Source organism: Camelus bactrianus, chromosome 11, assembly GCF_048773025.1.
Source record: "Camelus bactrianus isolate YW-2024 breed Bactrian camel chromosome 11, ASM4877302v1, whole genome shotgun sequence".
In the NCBI taxonomy this organism is placed as follows: domain Eukaryota; kingdom Metazoa; phylum Chordata; class Mammalia; order Artiodactyla; family Camelidae; genus Camelus; species Camelus bactrianus.
In genome coordinates this window covers 13,236,286-13,258,178 of record NC_133549.1, presented here as the reverse complement: position 1 = coordinate 13,258,178, position 21,893 = coordinate 13,236,286, and the positions used below count along the sequence as shown (strand labels likewise).

The 21,893-nt window shown below is 47.9% G+C and overlaps 1 protein-coding gene across 2 annotated transcripts in view; it reads left to right on the top strand.

Annotated features, from left to right (window-relative positions):
• Positions 1-21,893, top strand: part of NID1 (nidogen 1) — a 79,652-nt gene that overhangs the window by 19,518 nt on the left and 38,241 nt on the right. For both annotated transcript variants that reach the window (XM_074373257.1, XM_074373256.1), the window contains exons 2-9: positions 1,423-1,722; positions 4,537-4,763; positions 7,461-7,834; positions 10,301-10,450; positions 13,903-14,154; positions 16,569-16,769; positions 18,794-19,039; positions 20,080-20,223. In XM_074373257.1, coding sequence (XP_074229358.1) covers positions 1,423-1,722; positions 4,537-4,763; positions 7,461-7,834; positions 10,301-10,450; positions 13,903-14,154; positions 16,569-16,769; positions 18,794-19,039; positions 20,080-20,223 — 1,894 coding nt within the window. The remainder of the gene's footprint in view (positions 1-1,422; positions 1,723-4,536; positions 4,764-7,460; positions 7,835-10,300; positions 10,451-13,902; positions 14,155-16,568; positions 16,770-18,793; positions 19,040-20,079; positions 20,224-21,893) is intronic.

The window sequence follows — 21,893 nt, the reverse complement described above, 5'->3', positions numbered from 1 at the left end:
CAGATTTGGGCCTAAGCTCCTTTCCTGCTTGTCTGCCCGCCCCACTCCAGGAATGGGGTCTGAAAGGATGGACGAGTAAGGCTGCAGGGGGAGAGGGGAGGGAAATACGTGACCTGGAAAACCCACAGGCCTTCTGAGCAACTCCTGAAGTGCTCTTCCAATCTGCAGCCTCTTTTTTAGCGGGGAGGAGGGATGCGTTCTTTTTTTTTTTTTTTTTTTTTTTTAATTGAGGTCTATTGAGTTTACAGTGTGTCCATTTCTGGTGTGCAGCACCATGTCTCAGTCATCCACAGACACACATGCATTCCTTTTCGTAGTCTTTTTCATTCTAGGTGACTGCGAGGCATTGAATTGCAGCCTCAAAGTGCAAACTAGGACTCCATTGGCAAGGCTCTCCCAGTGGATTAGGGATTTTTTGTTTGTTTTAATTCCGGCTCTGGAAGTAAAAAGACCACTGGCGTGGTGCTGTTCGCTGCCACTGCACGCTCACAGGAACGTGGGACGGGCCGAGAGCTCATTCTAAGCCCGAGCACGCCCACCCCCGGAAGGCTGTCGCCCGTCCCCCACTTTCCCGAGGAGTGTGGGTGTCAGCTGGGGGAGAACAGTGGAGTCTTTTCATGGGCAGAGAGAGCTGATTTCAGGAAGGCTGTACGTGTGCTGATTCAGAGGGCTGCCTTCGGAGTCGGGCCCCCTGGGTTCAGACCCTGGTGCTGCTCCTTGCTGGTAACTCTTGCCTCGTTTGCTGCCTCAGAAGAGTGTGGATAATAGTGGTGACTGATCTGAGGGGCTCTTCCGAGGATTAGATGCTAATAGGAGGTCTGCATGGCGAACACGCAGTAATTGTGAGCTGGGGACCTAACACATTACACTGTTCAAAGTGATGGTGGCGTCATGGCCTGTTCACGGTGACTTGGTGACACTCATTGTCTCATCATCTGTTTCTGTTAATCCCTCCCCGTGGTCTTCTGGACTGTGGGTGCCTCGAAGGCAGAGCCTCTGTTCTGCCTGTTTCGGGACCCACAGCGCTTAGCGCAGCCCCGGTGTGTAGTGATTATTCCATTTGTTTAGTAACTTAACGCCGGCTTTAAAGATGGCTTATGTTTGAGTGGTGCTCCGTGTGTGGAGCCCCGCACGCACATGTGGGAAACCTGAGGCCCCAGGTGTAAGGCCCTTTCCCGAGGTCTGGAGACTGGCATAGGCCAGAGTCAGGGCCTGGGATCCTTGTCCAGCCGCCTTCCACCGGGCCAGCCTCCCCGGAAGGCCAGCTGGGTGTTACAGCTCCGGCCCTGCCTTTGTCCTGTTCCGTCGTGTCTGCGCGCCGTCGTGCTGGATGCACTGTGACTGCACTCTGCGAGCGGAGCTCAGTCTCCCGGGGGAAGGTCGTGCCTGCACTCCTTTCAACTATGCTTGGTTTTTGTACAGGTCACCACGAATGGCCTTATTGCCGTGAGTGAACCCCCCGCCGAGGAATCCCATCCTGGGCTCTTCCCACCGACCTTTGGAGCTGTCGCCCCTTTCCTGGCCGACCTGGACACGACAGACGGCCTGGGGAAGGTGTATTACCGGGAAGACTTATCCCCCGCTGTCCTTCGGCTGGCGGCAGAGTGTGTCCAGAGAGGGTTCCCAGAAGTCTCTTTCAAGCCCAGTGGTGTGGTGGTTGTCACTTGGGAATCCGTGGCACCCTACCAAGGACCCAGCGAGGACCCTGCCCAGGAGGAGAAGGTAAGCACGCACCAAGGCACGAGCGCAGGCAGTCGGTGGCTTGGCTTTGTGTGCTTTGGTCTCTCGGGGTGTGCTGCTCTGATGTATGTGCCATCACCCCCGTCATTGATAAAGCCAGGACGCCCAGAGCAAAATCTAGTAGGCTGTCTATTGCAGCTCTGAAACTTCCAAGACTTTTATGGGCAGGGCTACCTAAGTCCCTGCTTTAATGATGATTGGATGTCAAGAAATCCAGTTCCTAGCGGGAGGGTACAGCTCAGTGGTAGAGTCCCTGCTTAGCGTGCGTGAGGTCCTGGGTTCAATCCCCAGCACCTCCATTAAAAAATAAGTAAATACACCTAATTACCTCCTGCCCCCATCCCCCCAAAAAAGCCAATTCCTGAGAAGATGGCCAGGTGGCAGGAATAGGGTTGATAAATTGCAGCCCTGGCTGCTCTTACTTGGGGTGGTGGATGGTGGGAGATGGTGTCTAGATAAACAGGGAATTTATTACTAAGAGGTGACAGCAAAGGCGTTCGAGTGGGTAGAGCTTGCACTTGGCCTTGAAGGACGGAGGGTATTTGCAGAGGTCAAAATACCATCCCTAGATCTGGAATGACTCTTTGGAACGTGCCTCAGTTTCTCCTTGGAAAAATAATCTCGCTCCACTGTTATTTAATTTTTATAGCATTTTATAGTAATGCTATAAAAAAAAGGTAGAGAGAAACTTGGAAGGTCCAAAAGCACTTCATTTAAATGGGGAATGGTCCTGGCTGGTGGTTCCCAAAGTATGTGCCGGGGAACACGGGTCCTACAAGACCGTCCTCAAGAAAAAGGACGCCTCAGGCCACATACTTTTGGGAAGTGCTAAAACCCTGTCTCCCTCTTGGTGACTCTCCCTGGAAAGCCCTACAGTAAAGACGCTCGCTTACTTTTGTTTAGTTCAGCTGTCCCCGAACCTTTAGGCCAAACCCCTTCCCTCCCAAATGAGACCCATCGCACTGGACAGAGCACGCTCTGGGGAGTCTTGCGTGGGCGTGTCGGACACATGTGGCTTCGTCACCTGTTTGTGTTACCTGCTGGACTGCTGTGCTTGAAAACTGCTTAAAACCTTCCATGTCTCAAGTGTGTGCCCCGTTCACTATTTGTTTTTAAAATATTGAAATACAGTCAGTTTACAATGCTGCCAATTTCTGATGAGGGGCAGCTACCTGACCTCTTGCAGGGAGCTCTCACCTGCGTCTCCAGCCGAGTCCCCGCCCCTTCCTTCTCTGGGCCCCCTTGCAGCAGCTGTGTTAAATGTTACGCAGTTCCCTGGTCCCGGCGTTTGGCTCCTTGTTACCCGCAGTCTCCTGTGCTGGCTGTGCTCGCTGCTTCTGCCGGCCTCTCCCTGCCCCTCCCTGCTTGGGTCTCACTCCTGCTGGAGCATTCAGCCTCCTCTGCCCACACCCCTCCCCGCTTCAGGCACTCCCCCTGCGGCTCCTGGAGGGCGTGCACACGACTCAGTCCTGGAATCTGTCCTCCAGCGTGGCGATGTTACGTCGACAGGTCCGTCTTCCCACCTGGACTGTCAGTTCTCAGTGCGGAATCACGTGTTTGTATTCTTTGCAGGGCAACACCTGGCACATAGGAGCGGTATAACATTAAGGAATACTTCCTTTGTGCCTGGCCCTTCATCTGCCTTCTCAGAGTCCTCCTAACATTTCTCCATGGTCCGTGGTTTTATCTCCATCTTACAGATTCAGAAGTCGAGGCCCAGAGCGCTTAGGTCACAGGTCCGAGGTCACACAGCCAGTGATGAGGAGAGCGAGGGTTTGGATCCAGCTCTGTTCTCTCCCGGAGCTCATGTCTTTTCTTACTGTGTGGCGCTTGGCCATAATAAATACATGCTAAATAAGGACTGTGGCTGAATATGTTTAATGGCCATGGAAACAAATTCTGAGGATAATTTGCTAAAATTGAGTGAGATTTAGGCCACCGTCTGGAGGTACTATCTCTATAATTTTTGGTTAACCTTAGGGTCACAGTGATGCAGAAGGTATTTGTTAGTTAATTAGGAAGTTTCCTGTTGACATAGCCTTAGAGATACTTAAGTGGAACTATCCTGGGATACTTGGTCCTTGCTACAAAGGTGCTTCTTTTTGGAAGGAGGGCGTAGCTCAGTGGTAGAGCGTGTGCTTAGCATGCACGAGGTCCTGGGTTCAATCCCCGTACCTCTGTTAAAAATTAAACAAATAAAAATAAGTAAACCTAATTACCCCCCCACAAAAAATTAGACCAAAAATAAAAGGCTAAGAGGAAACTTTAAGAAGTACTTCTTTTCTTCCAGTTAATTGTTTTTTATTGTAGTATAGTTGATTTACAACATTCTGTTAGTTTCATGTGTACAGCATAGTGACTCAGTATTTTTATAGATTATTACTGGGGAAAGGGGGTGGAAAGGGATACATTTGGGAGTTTGAGTCTGCCAATGTTAGACATTATATGTAAAAATAGATTTTTAAAAAAGTTTCTTCTGCACAGCACAGGGAACTATATTCAATATCTTGTAATAACCTCTAATGAAAAACGATATGAAAACGAATATATGTATGTATATGCATGACTGGGACATTGTCCTGTGCACCAGAAACTGACATATTGCAACTGACTGTACTTCAATTTTAAAAAATTTTAAAAATAACTTCAAAAACAAAGGTTATTACAAGATAACGGCTGTAATAGGATAAGGTGACAGTACTGCCATCTCGCTGCCTTTTCATAGTCTGGTGAGTAGCATATTTTAAGATCTGTAGATATTTTCCTGAGTAACTGAATTTTAACTCATCTTCACAGAGAAACACGTTCCAGGCGGTTCTGGCCTCGTCCGAGTCCAGCTCCTACGCCATCTTCCTTTATCCTGAAGATGGTCTGCAGTTCCATACGACCTTCTCCAAGAAGGATGAGAACCAGGTTCCCGCGGTGGTCGCCTTCAGCCAAGGTTTAGTGGGATTGATATGGAAGACGGACGGAGCTTATAATATATTTGCTAACGACAGAGAATCAATTGGAAACTTGGCCAAGTATGCGTCTTTTTTGCTCTTCAGTAGATTCTCCCCTTAATGAGACAATCATGTTACTATTTAATTAAGGACAACGTAATGAATATCATAAAACATTACCTAAAAATATTCCCATGGATTTAAATTTTGTATATATATAGATAGATAGATAGATAGATAGATAGATAGATAGTTTTTATATTACACAGTACTTTTTCCCTCATGACCTCAGGGGAACGTATTAGAATGAACAGGGGTCCTGTTTTTTGGATCTCCTTCTCATTTGAAATTGCTTTGCCGTCCCTTCCACAAGTATAAAGTTAGAAACACAAGTTCTTCAAAACTATCTCCTGCTATGAACCCCAGGCTGAGAAAAAACCCTTTTCCCCTGCACTGACTAGGGGAGGATGTTCTTATGGTAGAAACAGTGCTCTCTTGGGCTGTTTTGTAGAATTTGGCAAAAGAGGGGAAAGCTCAGACTGCGTTTTTAAAGTTAAGTTCTTTTTTCTCCCATTATTTGAAAAAAAAAAAAAAAGAATCACTTCCCCGCCCAACTGCATATTGTCGGTTGAGCCTAGAACTCCTCTGCCCTTTAATGGTGTGCTGGTACATGCTTAACGACTGGCTTTACAGGGCTGGGGGGAGACCTCGTTTACAGCATTTGCCTGTTCCCGCGGTGTCAATACTCCTCCCGTGGCCCGTTTGCAGCCACTCACATCATGTCGTTTACCCTGGGGTTGACAAGAGGTGAACCATTACGTAGCATTCTCACCCAAGAGGGGCAACGGATTCAAATAACGTCAAGAACATAGCTAAGAGTAATGTAATTCGGATGTGATGAGCTTCGAGTCTCTATTGCCTCTGCTTTTAATTATCGTTTATTTAATTGCAAGTTTATATAATTTAATTTTCTGCAAGCTGGTGCAAGCAAGTTCTTGCACGCCGCTGCCTTTGTTTGAGTCCCAGGCACACAGATTGCTTAGACATCCAATTCCTGCAGGACTTTCCTGATTCCTTGTCCTCTATCCCACCCCAGTCTTCTTTTTATGTTAATTTTTAATTTTCATTATTTTATTTACTTATTTGTGTGTGTGGGGGGGTAACTAGGTTTATTTATTTATTATTATTTTTTTAGTGGAGGGACTGGGGATTGAACCCAGGACCTTGTGTATGCTAAGCACACGCTCTACCACTGAGCTCTACCCTCCCTCCATCTCAACCTTTTGCTTAGTGTTCCCCACTGAGTAATGTATGTCCTTTCTTTCCATGGTATAAGCTGGTCATTTTGCATAATTTGTGATAGGAACACTTTAATCACACACGTAGAAAAGCAAAAACGATGGTGCAGGAAGTAGAGATGAGGGTCATTCTGCTGCATTTTGGAACTATAAAATGCCCTTAGAGTCCAAATACCATTTGTCTCACTACATCCCGTGAGCATAAAAAGGCAAACTGAGACCTGTTCCAGGGCCCACGGCTAACACTTGGGATTGCTAATAAACCAAGTCTGGACTGTCTTCACACATAACACTTCTGACACCAAATATGCGTGTGTGTTTTTTTCCCTCACCAACCAATTTGCCAACTCTTCTGACACCAACTGGATGTCCTGCAATTTAATTCAGTTCTGATTCTAACCACCTGGAGTCAGCGCAGATCCCATCACTGAAGGGCTCAGTCCCATAGGACGGCCCCGGATTCAGAGCCCAGTCGCAAGTCCCAGGTTGTCACCTGAGCTTCTGATCAACCAGCTCTAAATCAGGGGTCTCCATGACCCCCTGCGCAGGTTTGATAATTTTCTAGACTGGCTCATAGAACTCAGGAAAGCACTTTACTGACTATGACCAGTTTATTAAAAAGGACACAACTCAGGAACAGCCAAATAGAAGACATGCAGGGGGCCGGGTTTGGGAGGAACAGTAGGTGACATGCTTCCGTGCCCTCTCTGGGCGCACCACCCTCCTGGCACCTCCATGTGTTCACCCGACTCAAAGCTCTGTCAGCCTCATGCTTAAGGAATTCTCATTATGTAGGCACGATTGATCAAATCCTTAGCCGTTGGTGATATTTAATCTCCAACCCTCTGCCCTCCCTGGAAGTCAGGGTGTGGGGCTGAAAATTCCAACCTCCTGGTGACCAGCACCCATCCTGAAGTTATCCAGGGTCCCCAGCCCCCAGCCATCTCATTAGCATACACAAAGACACTCTCATCACTCCAGAGACGACAAGGATTCTAGGAATTTTATGCCAGAACCAGACAAACACCAAAGTCATATTTCTTTTTTTTAAGTATATTTTTATTGAACCGTATTTCTTATTGTATCACACATGGTGCCATGGAAAGAGAATGATGGAGAAGACAGATGTCTTCAGTCAACAGGGTGCTCATGTGGTAAAACTCACGACCAGCAATTAGTATAAATCGTATTTTAAGTCCTGAAAATGTCCCTGACGGGTGCCTCTCAAATGACCACCGAGAATAAGCCTTTGCTAGGGTTGTGCACCACTGCATACAGCCTCACCGAGTAGCCCTGGGTGGTGGCAGCCCCGCGACGACCAGACGTGACCGCACCTGCTCTTCCAGCGCCCACCATGGCCGTGGGCGGAAGCGGGCGATGAGGTTCAGATCGACACACATCCCCAGGGCTCCTGCTTGGTTGGCGGGGGACTGTTTGTGGGTTGCTGGCCTGCTTCCAAGAAGCCTGTCCTTCCTCCTAGGAGCAGCAACTCCGGGCGGCAGGGCATCTGGGTGTTTGAGATTGGGAGCCCGGCCACCGCCAGCGGCGTGGTGCCCTCGGACGTGAACCTTGAAGTGGACGACGGGGCAGAGTATGACGATGAAGATTATGACTCGGTGACACATCTGGGCCTGGAGGACGTGGGCACCACATCCTTCCCCTTTGAGGCTCCGAGAAGGGGAGACGCTGGCACGCACAACGTGCCCAGCGTCCTCTCCCCGCGCCGCCTGACCACTGAGAGACCCCTGGAAGCCCCCACGGAGAGGACCAGGTCTTTCCAGCTGCCGGTGGAGAGGTTTCCCCAGCAGCAGCCGCAGGTCATAGACGTGGACGAAGTTGAGGAAACAGGAGTTGGTAAGGCCGTTTAAGTAGCAGTTGTTACGTTCTTGGATGCTTGGGTTTCCAGAAGGGGGAGCATTGCTGGAGGGTGTCAGCCGTGTGTTACACGGAGGTCTGTAAGGCTGAGAGCCTGGGGCCCGAGGGGCCAGGCCCACAGCTGCAGAGCATGGGTTTCAAAGACTCCAAGGGAGCTTCTGAGACTGGGGCTGGGGTCATGGAGACTGGGGAGTATGGCCTCTTTCAAGTTGCCTGTTTTTTTTTGACTGTTCTGTTGTAAAGAGAAACGTGTTCAAGAATTATTTTGAGAGTCAGATTTTCTTATTTGTGACTTCTGGGATCAGAAATACATTCACCCACCTGAAAAAACATTTTAGAAGTTCCTTTGGCTCTGTGCACGGTTTGTGTTTGACATGTATTTCCTCTCGGTTTTGGAAGGGGCATGGTTGATTATTTTTCCTCCTGGGTCCTGTCAGCTTCAGAATTGGCCTGTGAAAATTTTAAAAATACAAAATGAGTAGATCCCTTTTCAAAGATGGTTTTGAAGTAGAATATCTTCTCGTCGACTGTGTTCGATCAGATTCTTCCACATTCGCCACTTGGACCCTGGCAGGCTTTGCTTTGTTTTATAAAAGACATTCAAGCTGCACTGTGTCTATTACTTTCAGCTCTTGAGGTTGACCTATAACCCGTTAGGATTCCTATCAATGGGATGGTCCAAGCCTTTAAATGATGTTTACCGAGTTGCAACAGCTTCTACCGTGAAGTTATCTGAAGGCCCTCAGAAAAAATCCCCTCTATTCCACATTATTCGCTCATTTTTATTTCTTCTTACCTGCTGCGATTCGTCTCATCGCAGTAGTCATAAATGTTTCTTCTTCTTGAATAACCCAAAGCCTGGACCAGATCTGGCGGCCAGGAGTCACGTGTTTACTGACTTCAGAGGCACAGAAGTGGGGAGGTTGCCCTTGAGTGGCGTGATGAGGACATGGGTTTGTGTCTCGGGGCTCCCCTCACGCACATGGCGCCCTGGATTTCCCAGAGCGATGCTGACATCTCCCGGTCCGGGCCGCCCTTCTCTTACAGCTGGGTCTCTAGAGTGATCGCCCCAACGTGGCTTGGGTGTGTTTCCTTGCAAACGATGGAGTTTTGAGTCTCAACCTGCCCCCACCCTACCTAGGTATCTCTGAAATTCGCGTTTGTGAAGCCGTCACTCTGAGATCACAAGCAGCCCCGACAGCTTATGGTCGTGTCTTGGTTCGAGTAAGAATAAAAGCCTAGATTTTAGACCCAAAGGGGTCTAAATCAGCTGTTTTTCTGCCTTCTGCCCCAGTTATTTCACTGTTTTTCTTAGAAAGATCCGTCTCCTGTAGCCAGCAGTGCCCTCCTGGTGCTGTTTGAATGGTCACACACGGATACGTAGGCCATCACAGACCCCCCGGGAGCTGGACTTAAGCAACCACTAGTGTCACGTGCGTTCAGCGTAGGGCCCGAGGGTTCTCGGCTCCAAACGCCACCTTCCTACACACAGGAAGTTCCCTCCTGGGGATGGAGGACACATGGAATCTACCTGGGGTTAAATAATACTTTAATCTTCACTCACCGCAGCCAGTTGTACGCTGGGTCGCTAGCCCCTCTAAAAGTCCACCCCCTCTTGTGCGTTTGAACTTCATTCCCAGCTAATTTGCTCTTGGATTTTAAGTTTAATGAGCGAGTTCATAATTCCAATCAAATGAACCCGGGAGGGAGAAATTTGAAATAGGGAGAAGTTCTTTCTGAGTCTTGAGTCAAAGGCTTTCTAACTGGGTATGACTGAGGAATTACGCCTCATCCGCTTCAGAGTCTAAGAGCCTCCGACGTACCCCCTGCTGGGAAGAAGGGGGCAAAAAAAGTTCTAAAATACTTGAAACTTGTTAAAATGGCACATTGTATGTTATATATAGTTAACCATAATAAAAAATTAGTTTAAAAATATTTTAAGGATCCCCCCCAAAATATGAAGCTGACCTTCCCCTGCATTGGATGGATGTCGTATTAAGAGCGATAATGGCAGGGGGAGGGGACAGCTCAGTGGTGGAGCGCGTGCTTAGCATGCAGTTGGTCCTGGGTTTGATCCTCAGTCCCTCCATTAAAAAAATTAAGAAATAAATAAAAATTAAAAACATTTTAAACAAACAAGCAAAATGATTGATACTGGATGGCAGGAACCCCATAGTGATTCAGTGATACTGAGCACTTTGGATGATGGCAGCTTTTGATAATTTGCCCCTGCGATTTTGCAAACTCCTTTTAGACCCACCTGCCTTGGTGGTTTGAGTGATGGGGCCACCACGCTGTGTTGGAGGTTACAGGCAGACAGTCCCGTGTTGGAGTTGCCGGAGCAGAGGTCAAGCCTTGCAGGGCTGAGGGTGCGCAGTGTCGTGCAGCCTCGTGGTCCAGGGCCCTGGGAGGCGCTGACGGGTGTGCTGTGTTCTCTCTGAGCAGTTTTCAGCTACAACACGGATTCCCGCCAGACGTGTGCCAACAACAGACACCAGTGCTCGGTGCACGCCGAGTGCAGGGACTTCGCCACCGGCTTCTGCTGCAGCTGCGTGGCCGGCTACACGGGGAACGGCCGGCAGTGTGTTGCAGAAGGTACTTTGCTTTTGTGTGTTCAGTGGGCGGCGGGGGGAGACGGGAGGGGTGGAGTTTCTGTTTTAGTGCTTGTTCTGACATCTTGCCTTTACCCAGATCTGTAAGGGTGGGTGGTGATTGTAGTCTGCACAATGTTTCATCTCTCACTGCCCACTCTTGCCTGTCCGTCTCTGATGAGTGTTCCTTGGGGAGTACCTGTTTCTCCAACCAGATGAGGTCTCTTTCTTTCCTGGGCTATTTCCGCATCTTGGAGATGACTGCCACTGGGATCCCATCTTCACAGCTGCCCCTAGTGCTGAACAAAAGCTGAAGTGTTGAAATTGTGCAGCCTGGACCACGAATTATCAGTGCCCCTCATTTTTCTCCATTTCTTTCAAACCTCCTATTTTGGCATTGTGCACAGACCGGGCCCTCCTAACGGTCGCTCAGCTCCAGCAGGTCCACAGTGGGCTGGCGTCGACCAAAGTAATAGCGGGTCAGGTCTATTTCAGCCCCCCGCCCGCTCAGTTTTCCCGTACTTGTGCCCCTGAAGTCACAGCATGGTGATGGTGGGGCGTCAGGGGTGCACGCCAGCTAACGGGACCCCAAGCCCACTGTAGGGCCAACTCCAAAATGGATTCAGCTGTGGGCCAATGTCAGTTCCGAGCTCTGCCTGCAAAAGGGCCCCCATTCTTGATGCTCTCAGATGGTCAGAAGAAGCTTCTCTGCAGAAATCTAGGTGGCCCAGATAACAGGTCGCTCAGAGAGGGAGACCTAGTGGGGTCTGAAGCCAGGAAGTAGAATTCAACAAAACCACAACCCAGCCACACTGAACATCTGTCCCTCAGATGCCACGTCACCGCACTTGTCACCCATCACTTTCCCGGTGTGCTCAGTGAGGAGCCTCGATTGCTTTGTGAAACTTGACTGTGTAACACTCGGTTGGGGAATATTTTTCTGGTTCTCAGATCCCCTGCTCATAGCTGTACTTATGTCAGTTATCTTGATTTGCCACCAAAAAAAGTTTCCTTCTGGGTCACAGTTAGGGAGTTTCATTAACTGCCATCCTCAGCAACAAAAGAAAACGTACACTTCGCGTGTTAATTTGGGGGCGTGGTTTTTTATGGTCTATAAAATGTGCTTCCTGTTTTCTTCCAAAGCCCACCGCCCCGGGGATGGTGTGCCTTGGCTGCTTCGTTTAGGCTTGGCTGTTATAACTCCTTCACCCTGGGGGAATCCTCCAAAATCTGCAGTGAACCGTTGCTCAAAGAGCAATCTCGTTAGCTCTCTCCATGCCAAGTGTCAGAGCTGGGAACGCTGACCCGCTGCGTTTGGCAGCAAGCGTAGATAGGACGGATTCCTTGGCTACATGTTTTGGCGTTATATACCCGCCCCGAAATAGTTCTGTGGTTTAAATATTTGTTGGATTCTTGCTACTTCTGAAACATGTTTTGAGCTCAGAGTTTGGTGGAGAAAAATTTGTTTGGTTTCCTTTGCTTGGCTCTCCTGCTCGCTTCTGTCGTAGTTTGGGGGAGGCATTTTTTCAGTATTAGTCTTCTAATGGACAGCGTTCCCCAGCGTGATGAGACCGTTTCTCCGCAGAAGCACTCCGTGGGCCGAGTGCCTTGCCGTGTCAGCGACCCCGTGTAGCGCCTGGCAGGGGGTCTTCAGAACGCGGGTGATGGCGCCCGGGTGGGAGCGCGTTCAGCCTCTGGTTACTCCACACACCGTCCCGAGGACTTGCTGTGGACGGAAAGCTCTGCTGAGATGGAGCCAGGGAGTCCGGGGTGGAAGTCCTGTCTCTAGTCATTTACAGTCTGGGAAGAGAAACCTGATAAGTACAGTCAGTAACTGGTAGAATTTAATTCTATATCAAACCGGAACAGTCCAACGTGGGTTTTTTTCCCCAAAAGATGTAAGAACAAGGAGGAGAGGGTACAGCTCAGTGGTAGAGAATGTGCTTAGCACGCATGAGGTCCTGGGTTCAGTCCCTAGGATTGCCATCAAATAAATCACCTAATTATCTCCTCCCTCCAAAGAAAGAAAAAAAGATGTAACACACTCATTTAAAGTACACCATTCAGTGCTTCTCAGTATATTCACTAAGTTGTGCAGCTGTCACTTTTCATTTTAGAGCGTTTGCATCACTCCCGAAAGAAACTCTGGGTCTGTTAGTAGTTACCCTCAATTCATCCTCATCCCCCAGCCTCTGTCAACAACTAATGTATTTTCTGTCAAATTTTTTTTCTGTTCTTGAAGTTTTATATACATAGAACCATACAATATGTGACTTTTGTGTTTGGCTTCTTTTACTCAGCACCCATGTTTTCAAGGTCCATCATATTTTAACATGTCAGTACCTCATTCCTTTCTTCTAGCTGAATAATACTCCGTTGCATGGATATACCACATCTTGTTTATCCATTCATCAATTGCTGTACATTTAGGTGGCTTCCCATTTTGGCTCGTATGAATAATGCTCCTAAGAACATTTATGTACAAGTTTTTGTGTGGCCATATGTTTTCTGTTCTCTTGGGTAAACACCTAGGAGTTAGGATTGCTGAGTCCTATAGTAAGTAACCTTCAGTTTTCTTATTCAAATACAAGAACAGCTTCATTTCTTGACATCTCATCATTTCCCGATTAAACAGTAAGACATATATGCAAGTTATAAATATTTGAACAGGATGGAGATACACAGTATAGAAGATGAAAGTTCGCCATGTCACCCCGAGCTGACCACTGCTGGCAGTTTTGTGCACATCTCTTCAGATAGTCTCCCTGAAGTGTATGCTAACATTTATCATTAATCTAACTTTCAAAAATGGTGTCCGACGTATACTCTTTGGCAGTTATGAAGACAGCTTTTAAACATGCCGTAGTAAGTGGCACATCTTTCCCAGTCGTCCAGATGGAACAGTGACCCACAAACACGCCCCGGTCCACAAGCTGGTGCTGCGTCAGAGGGCGTTATTTGCGTGGCGTGCAGTATGGCCACGTCTGTCTGGCTGGGGCTGAACGAATCTCCAGGACTCAGACCGGCTGTTCTAACCCTGGGTAGTAGGACAACCCTGAGCCAGAGATGCTCAGTTAATAAACGTCCCATCCCGTGTAGCCCTGCTGTCCCAGTGAAAGGACTAATACTCTCACAGTGATCAGTTACATGTCACCTCGTCTGAGATCCCCTGTGACACTTTCCTTCACCTGAGATTGTTTTATTTGCCTCTGAAGTTCCTCCACCACACAGTGGCTCCTACTTTCTTGCTGACCACGTTATCACTCAGCGTGGCAGGGGGGCACGATGCTGGAATTTCTGAGGCTCACAGATGCGCTCACTGGAATTGCCTTCTTGGGGAGTAGAGCTGCATTCCCTTGTCCCCAAGCCCTTTACCCCAGCGCTGTGTGGCACAGATGCTTCCAGACATACGATCCTGTTTTGAAGGGCTGACTTCTTTCTGTGTCTCTTACTCAGGTTCCCCACAGCGAGTTAACGGCAAGGTGAAAGGGAAGGTCTTTGTGGGGAGCAGCCCAGTTCCCATTGTCTTTGACAACACCGACCTCCACTCCTACGTGGTGATGAACCACGGGCGCTCCTACACGGCCATCAGCACCATTCCCGAGACCGTCGGGTACTCTCTGCTTCCTCTGGCCCCCATTGGAGGCATCATTGGATGGATGTTCGCAGTGGAGCAAGGTGGATTCAAGAATGGGTTCAGCATCACAGGTGACTGACATCGGACCTGGAAATGAATGCGCCACAGAGTGGGGCTGGGCGGGGTGGCTGGGTGAGTGGGAAGGGAGCTCTGTGTCTGCAGACCACTTACTGACAAGCATTTTGTGGCTCTGGAGATTGGGGTGGGGTATACATATCAAGAAGTTCCCCCATGAATGTACATGAAGGCTGTCTAGAACTGTGCTTTGACCAGGGAGTGATTTGGTGGTTCAGAGTCAGGAGTCTCCAGCACAGCAAGTGATGTTGTCTCCTGTATCTTTACAACCCAGGGTGTGGGTGGGGCTCACTCTGTTTATCCAGCCTGCCTCCAAATCCCAAAACAACCTGAGATGCATATTTGACATGTCCTCTGTATCTGCTTGGAAAAGGGAACCTGTCATTTAGAGCTGGTAAATTCAGCCTGATAAACATAACCCTCATGAGTCTTAAGAAACCTGAGTTTCCTTGGGGCTTCAGGGGAAGTTCAGTCTTCAGGCAGACCTTAGCTGCACAGCTTTTCATGTATTAGTGTTGCTTTGTACGTGGGTTGATTTAAATTGATGGTACTTTGTAACTTGTAACTTGCATCAACTTCAGGGAGGCTGAGGGAGCCTTGACAAATTCCCTTCCGCAGCAAATCTTTGTGACTACAGTGGTTCTTCTCAGTTGCTCCAGGACCTGTGTCCTCAGCTGGATATCTGCCTGGGACTTGGGGGCTCTAGAGCAGGCGCTGTCAGGCTTTTCCTGCAGAGGGCCAGACAGTAAATATTTCAAGCTTTGCCTAAGTATGTTAGGCTGTTCTGTCTCTGTTGCTTGCATCTCTTCGACTCTGTCATTGTAGAGCAAAAGCAACCGCAGATGATATGCAAGTGAATGAGCGTGGCTGCATGCCAATGAAATTATTCATGGGCCCATGTACATTTCATATGCTTTTTGCATATCATGAAATAGCATTCTTTTGACTTAAAAAAAAGCTTTAAAATGTAAAGACCATTCGTAGCTCAAGGCCAGCCAGCCCTGCTATCGGAGGGGTCTGCAAATGTGGAAAAGCAAGGAAGCTGGTAGAGAGGGAGTATTTTTCCTGCTTGTCTGGGGCTGCTGCCCTGCACAGACCAAGGGGAGGTCCTGAGCCAACACCATCGTAAGCGCTCCTACGATGGTTTCTGGGCCTGGTGATGGTTTGCCCAGAAGAACTCACCCATCCTGACCAGGACTTAGCTGTTAACAACAGTCCCTGCATAGCTGATGTCTTGGAGCACTTAACATAGAGCAGAGGACTTTTTGTTGTTGTTGTTGTTACAAAAGCCTTCTTCTTTAATTGAAGTATAGTTGATTTACAATGTGTGTTAGTTTCTGCTGTACAGCATAGTGATTCATTTATACATATATATATTCATTTTCGTATTCTTTTTCATTATAGGCTATTACAAGGTACTGAATATAGTTCCCTGTGCTGTACAGCAGGACCTTGTTGTTTGTCTATTTTGTGTACAGTAGTTTGTATCTGCTCATCCCAAACTCCTAATTTACCCCTCCCTATCCCCTTTCCCCACTGGTAACCATAAATTTGTTTTCTATGTCTATGAGTCTCTTTCTGTTTTGTAAATAAGCTCATTTGTACCATTTTTTTTTTAGGGGGAGAGGGTATAGCTCATAGCTCAGTGGTAAGAGTACATGCCTAACATGCACAAGGGCCTGGGTTCAATCCTCAGTCCCTCTAGTAAATAAATAAATAAATCTAATTATCTGCCCCCCAAAAAAACAAAAAAAAAAGAATTGTATTTTTTTTTAGATTCCACATATAAGTGATATCATACAGTATTTTTCTTTCTCTGTCTGATTTACTTTACTTAGTATCATAACCTTTAGGTCCATCCTTGTTTCTGCAAATGGCATTACTTTATTCTTTTTAATGGCTGAGTAGTATTCCATTGTATATACATACCATATCTTTATCCAGTCATCTGTTGATGAACACTTAGGTTGCTTCCATGTCTTGGCTATTGTGAATAGTGCCGGCCCCCACTTTTTAACCTACTTCAGCTCATCCAATTTCACTAGATAGATTGTATCCCTTTTTCATCAGCAGGAAATGGAGGCTCAGTGTAACTTGTTCAAGTTCCCCTAACCAGTACCTACCACGGTTGAAGGGTCAATCCCCCATCCCCTGCTTTTCCCAGCACAAGCCCTGGGCCTTCCCATCTCAGATGCTAGTTTGCAGCTGAGAAGCAGCTTCTATTTTCTGTGTATGACTCAGTTGAGCCTCGTGGGTGTCCCAGCTTTGTCCTTGGCATCACCAGCCCTAATTCTACCAACCAAACTAAAGCATCTGCAGAGGGGGTGTGAGCCTGCCCCACTGTGAGCCCAGGGCGGGCGTGAGGGAAGCTTCTTTGACGGCAAAGTGACAGACTGACCTTGCTTTCTAGGGGGCGAGTTCACCCGCCTGGCCGAGGTGACCTTTGTGGGGCACCCGGACAAGCTGGTCATTAAGCAGCGGTTCAGCGGTATTGATGAGCACGGACACCTGACCATCGACACAGAGCTGGAGGGCCGCGTGCCGCTGATCCCCTTCGGCTCCTCGGTGCACATCGAGCCCTACACGGAGCTGTACCACTACTCCCGCCAGGGTGAGCCCGGCCCCGCACCCGCACCCCCATTCAGGGCCAGCGCCGCGCCCGCGCGCCCGCCCCTGGCGCTCTCAGTCTTCTGGCCTTCGGAGAGGGAAATGCCGGGGGTACCTTACTACAATCACCTTTCCCTGATTGTAGACATCGGGCACACTCACCGGAGAGGACTTAGTGCAGACAAAAATAAGCATAACTTACAGAAATAAAACCAGGACACAATTATTATTGAATTAAATGTATTTCCTTTCAGCCTTTTCCTTACATATTAAAAATATCCCAACGTATCTACATACATATATATAGAGAGAGAGCATGTATGTTATCCCAACATAAATATCTCAACATAGTATCTAATTTCAAAAGAAAATACTTTTGTTATAGTATACACCATATGAAGTTTTTAAACTTTACTTCAAATTTACAGAAAACTTGAAATTAGCACAATTTCCACATACCGTTTCCTCAGCTTCACCAATTGTTAGCATTTTGCCGCATTTCCTCTATCATTCTCTCATATATATATATATATATATATATTTTTTTGAGAGTAAGTTGTAGGCACCATGATCCTTCATCCCCTAAATATTTCATGTGTTTTTCCTAAGAACAAGAACATTTTCTTACGTGGCCCCAGCACAGTCATTAAAATCAGGAAATTTAACATTGATTCAGTACTGTTGTATACTCTGTAGTCAGGTGTATAGTTTTTATTTAAATAAAATTGCAGTCATACCACATTATCATATCTTCGCTTTTCCAGTTAGCGTCAAAGCATTAATACTTTATAGTTAAATAGGCTTTGGAAACATTTTGTAATGACTCCGTACGATTCTCTTGTATGGCTATTAATTTAAACCACTCTTTTGTCTAAACCTTAGGTTATTTCCAATTTTTTCCTTCTCAGAAGGAGATGAAATGATCATCTTCATCATAAATCTTGACCAAATTGCTGGTTCTTTCCTGACCAAGTTCCTAGAAATAGAAGTGTTGATCAAACATTAGAAACTCTTGAGAGGCTCTTATTAAATCGCCATCCAGGAAGGTCGCACCAGCTGCCATGCCTCTGGGCCTGCTCGGCTCTCCTGGGGGAGGAGGTGGCTGCGGAGGAGGTGGGGTGAGCGCAGGACCGCGGTCTGCAGCCAGGCTGCACCCAGAGGGCGCTTGTGGCCGCCCCGCACGGGAGAGCGGGGCGGAGGCAGCTGACGCTAGTCTTTCATTTCTCCTCTGGCTTTTATCGCCAACTACAGCAGAGCTCTCTGATCTATACTTTTTTTTTTCCTTTAAGTAGGAAGTTGAGATTTTCACCGAATGGGTGAGAAGCAGGCTGTCTTCTGAATGGGGAAGACTGCTTCGCTTCTCTATTGAGACTTGCTCCAACTCCTTAGTAATTTATAGAAACCCGTTAACGCCTCATTTTCTGTATCTCAGAGAACCGCTTGATCTAGGGTCTTTGTCGCAGCCACTATTTACTGAATCCGAAGTGAGAGAACCCGCCTAAAGCAGTTAGCGCTCTGCTAGTCACGTGGTGGGGGCTTTATAAAGGGCAGTTTGTCTCAGTAAGGTTATATGGAGTCCAGAACTTTTACACACATGATCTCATCCTCACACCTCTCCCCCTGTTGTAAAAGAAACAGGGCGAAGAAGTTAGTAACTGGCCTGTGATCACACACCTTGTGAGTTCAGGTGCGTCTCCCTCCAAGCCTGTGCTCTGTCCACCAGGTCTGAATCTCTGGGTTGGTTCTGCGTGACTTAGAAACTTCCAGAGAAGCACTTGATGAGAAAAAGCAATAAATACTTCTCACGTGAATAGCACCCACGGTAGCATGGGAACTCTGGGTAACAGGATGACCCCCAAACTGAGATAAACGGTCTTATTTATCCTGTTCCGCCCAAACTCTCATCTGCTAGCATTATGGGCAGAGAGGACTGCTGATGGTTTTAAAGCCTGTGAGGAAGACTTCTGCATCCTCAGGACCTCTCCTTTGTCTCCCTGCCTCGTCTCCCTCCTCCCCTCCCGCTCCCAGTGATCACCTCCTCCTCCACCCGGGAGTACACGGTGACGGAGCCCGAGCGGGACGGCGCCGCCCCTTCGCACGTCCACACCTACCAGTGGCGCCAGACCATCACCTTCCAGGAGTGCGTCCATGATGACTCCCGGCCGGCTCTGCCCAGCACCCAGCAGCTCTCGGTGGACAGCGTGTTCGTCCTGTACAACCAGGAGGAGCGGATCCTGCGCTACGCTCTGAGCAACTCCATCGGTCCTGTGCGGGGTGAGAGACGGCCGCTGGGTGGGGAGTCCTGGGCCTGCAGCACGCATGTCTCTCTGTGCTTTGTGACATGTTGTTTCTCGTCTCTAACTCTCAGTAAGAAGAGGAAAACTGTGCTAAAATAGCTCCCTATCTTGCTAAATGTCTCGTCATCTGCGATTCTTATCTACCCATCTCTGATCTGCTAACCTAAGGCATCTTTACTGTCCTCTTTGGGGTTGAGGAGAATGCTAACCTGTTGGCTTACCTTACAGGGCAGCCCATTCAAGGGCTGCAGCTGCCTGTGGCCGGGCATTTAAAACACGGACACTAACTGTGAAAGAAATGTGTGCTCAGGGCCTGGGAAACCCAAATAAAATCTGGTAAAACTCAGGTTCAGAGCCTACAGCAACCTCTCCGCTGGGGATGGCACATTGCAGGAGCTGAGGTCCGGTCTGGGGGCTGCGTGGAAGGAGCTGGCACTGGGGACCTCGTGGGACATCTCAGAGTCAGACTCCACACTGTCCACATCTTTAAGCCCCCTGTTCTGTGTATTTGGGCGTGGGCATTAAGGTCTTTCTCTCTCTCAGTTCTTTTTGGTTCTCCCTCTGCCCAGGTCACTTCTGCAGCTGATCAGATTTGTCCTTAGCTCCCGAAAGCAGGAGGGGGGGCAGGTGTCCCTACCCCTCCTTTGACAGCTGTAGCTCCAGGCATCAGGGATGGGCGTATTTTTTCTTAAAAAGCCAGATAGTAAGTATTTTCAGACATGGCCAGCCACACAGTCTCTGCACGGGAGCTCACTTCTGTGACGGCAGCACAAACGTAGCCATAGACTGTGTGCAAATGAGTGGGTGTGGCTGCTTTCGAATAAAACTTTATTTACAAACACAGGCATGAGTCTGAATTTTGCTGATCCTGCCCCGGGTGATGCAGGAGTTGGCAGGTTTCCCATTCCAGGACCCTCTGCTGCGCTCCTGGTCATCAGTCCTGCCCTACTTTCTGTGGGAGGAGGAGACTGGTCAGTTGCTGAGGACTCACTTGGCTTCGATGTCTCTGCTTCACAGACGGCTCCCCTGATGCCCTTCAGAATCCTTGCTACATCGGTACACACGGGTGTGACACCAACGCAGCCTGTCGCCCCGGCCCTGGGACCCAGTTCACCTGCGAGTGTTCCATTGGCTTCCGGGGAGACGGACGCATCTGCTACGGTACAGCCGTCAATTCTGATTTGGGGGTGGGGGTGGTTCGGGGACAGATTCGGGAAACCAGAGAGCTGGGTGAGGCGAGGAACCACGGGCGAGTTAAGCACTGACAGGTTCACCACGCCGGAGTTGTTTCAGCCCCACACTTGCTGTTCCCCCCGTGATGTTAGGGACACTGCCTCTTCCTGCAGATTGTCAAATGCCCGGACTCTAGGCAGCAGAGTAGAATTTATAAGGCCACACTCCACTCCACCTTGAGAATGCAAAGGTTTAAAGAGAAGAGAAAGTCCACGATGAGTGAGAAACACAATGAGTGAAAAACTCTGACTGTAAAATCCCCAGGCGTTGTTTGTGTTCCGTGCTTCCCAGACACCATCTCATTTAATCCAACAACCCTAATGAGATAGATTCTTTCGTTTCTGTCTTTTAAAAATTACTTGATATGTATTTACAAATAAATAATTTAATTGTAATTTAATGTACACACAATATAAAATTGATCACTCTCACCATTTTTACGGGTCCAGTTCTGCAACATTAAATACATTCACGTCGTTGTGCGACCATCACCGCCACCCATCTTCAGAACCCTTTTTCATCTGCAGAAGTGAAATTTGGTTCCCATTAAATAACACCGTCCCATGCCCCCAGCGCCTGGCAACCACCATTCTACTTCCTATGAATTTGATGACACGAGAGACCTCATATAGATGGAATCATGCAGCATCTGTCCTTTTGTGACGGCTTCTTTCCCTTAGCATAATGTCCCCAAGGTTCACCCATGTTGTAGTGTGTATCAGGACTTCCTTCGTTTTTAAGGCTTTAATATTTGAGGAATGTTCCATGGTATACACGTGCGACATTTTGTAATCCATTCATTCATCATTGGACACTGGGGGTGCTTTAGTTCTTTCACTGTTGTGAATAATGCTGCTATGAACGTGGGGGTATGAATATCTGTTTGAGACTCCACTTTCAACTCTTTTGGTATATGCCCAGAAGTGGGATTGCTGGATCACACGAGTCTGTGTTTGATTTTTTTTTTTTTTTGAGGAACTGTTTTGCACAGCAGCTGCAACATTTTATGTTCCCACCAGCAGTGCACAAGGGCTGCAGCTTCTCCACATCCTTGCCAGCGCTTGTTTTGTTTTTTGATAGTGGCCGACCTAATGGGTGGGAGGTTCATTCTTGTCTTTATAGATGAGAAAACGGAGCCCGGGACATTGGAACGTTGTAACTTGAGTCTCACTTCAGTCTCTGACTCAAGGGCATGGATTACATGTCTTCAATGCACTTAATTTATTACTTGGAATTTGATTCTAAATACTTTCACATAAACAGCTTGATACTTATGTTTGTTACCAAATTTTTAAACAAAATTTTTATTGAAGTGTCGTTGATTTACAATGTTAGTTTCAGGTGTACAGCAAAGTGATTCTGTTTGTTACTAAATTTTAATCCACTGCCGAAGGGCAGTTAATTGACTCCTGACTCAAGGAAGAATCCACATAGCAGAGGCACCTGCTGTAAGAATGTCAGATGCTTCACTGAGTGCTACCAAAACCCACAACAGAGGGCTCGCCAACGGGTGTAAGGAATTCTAGAAGCTTCTCTAGTGAAATGGGTGGTGTGCACACATATGTTCGGCGGGAACCACGAGCCGCCCCCTTGAGTGA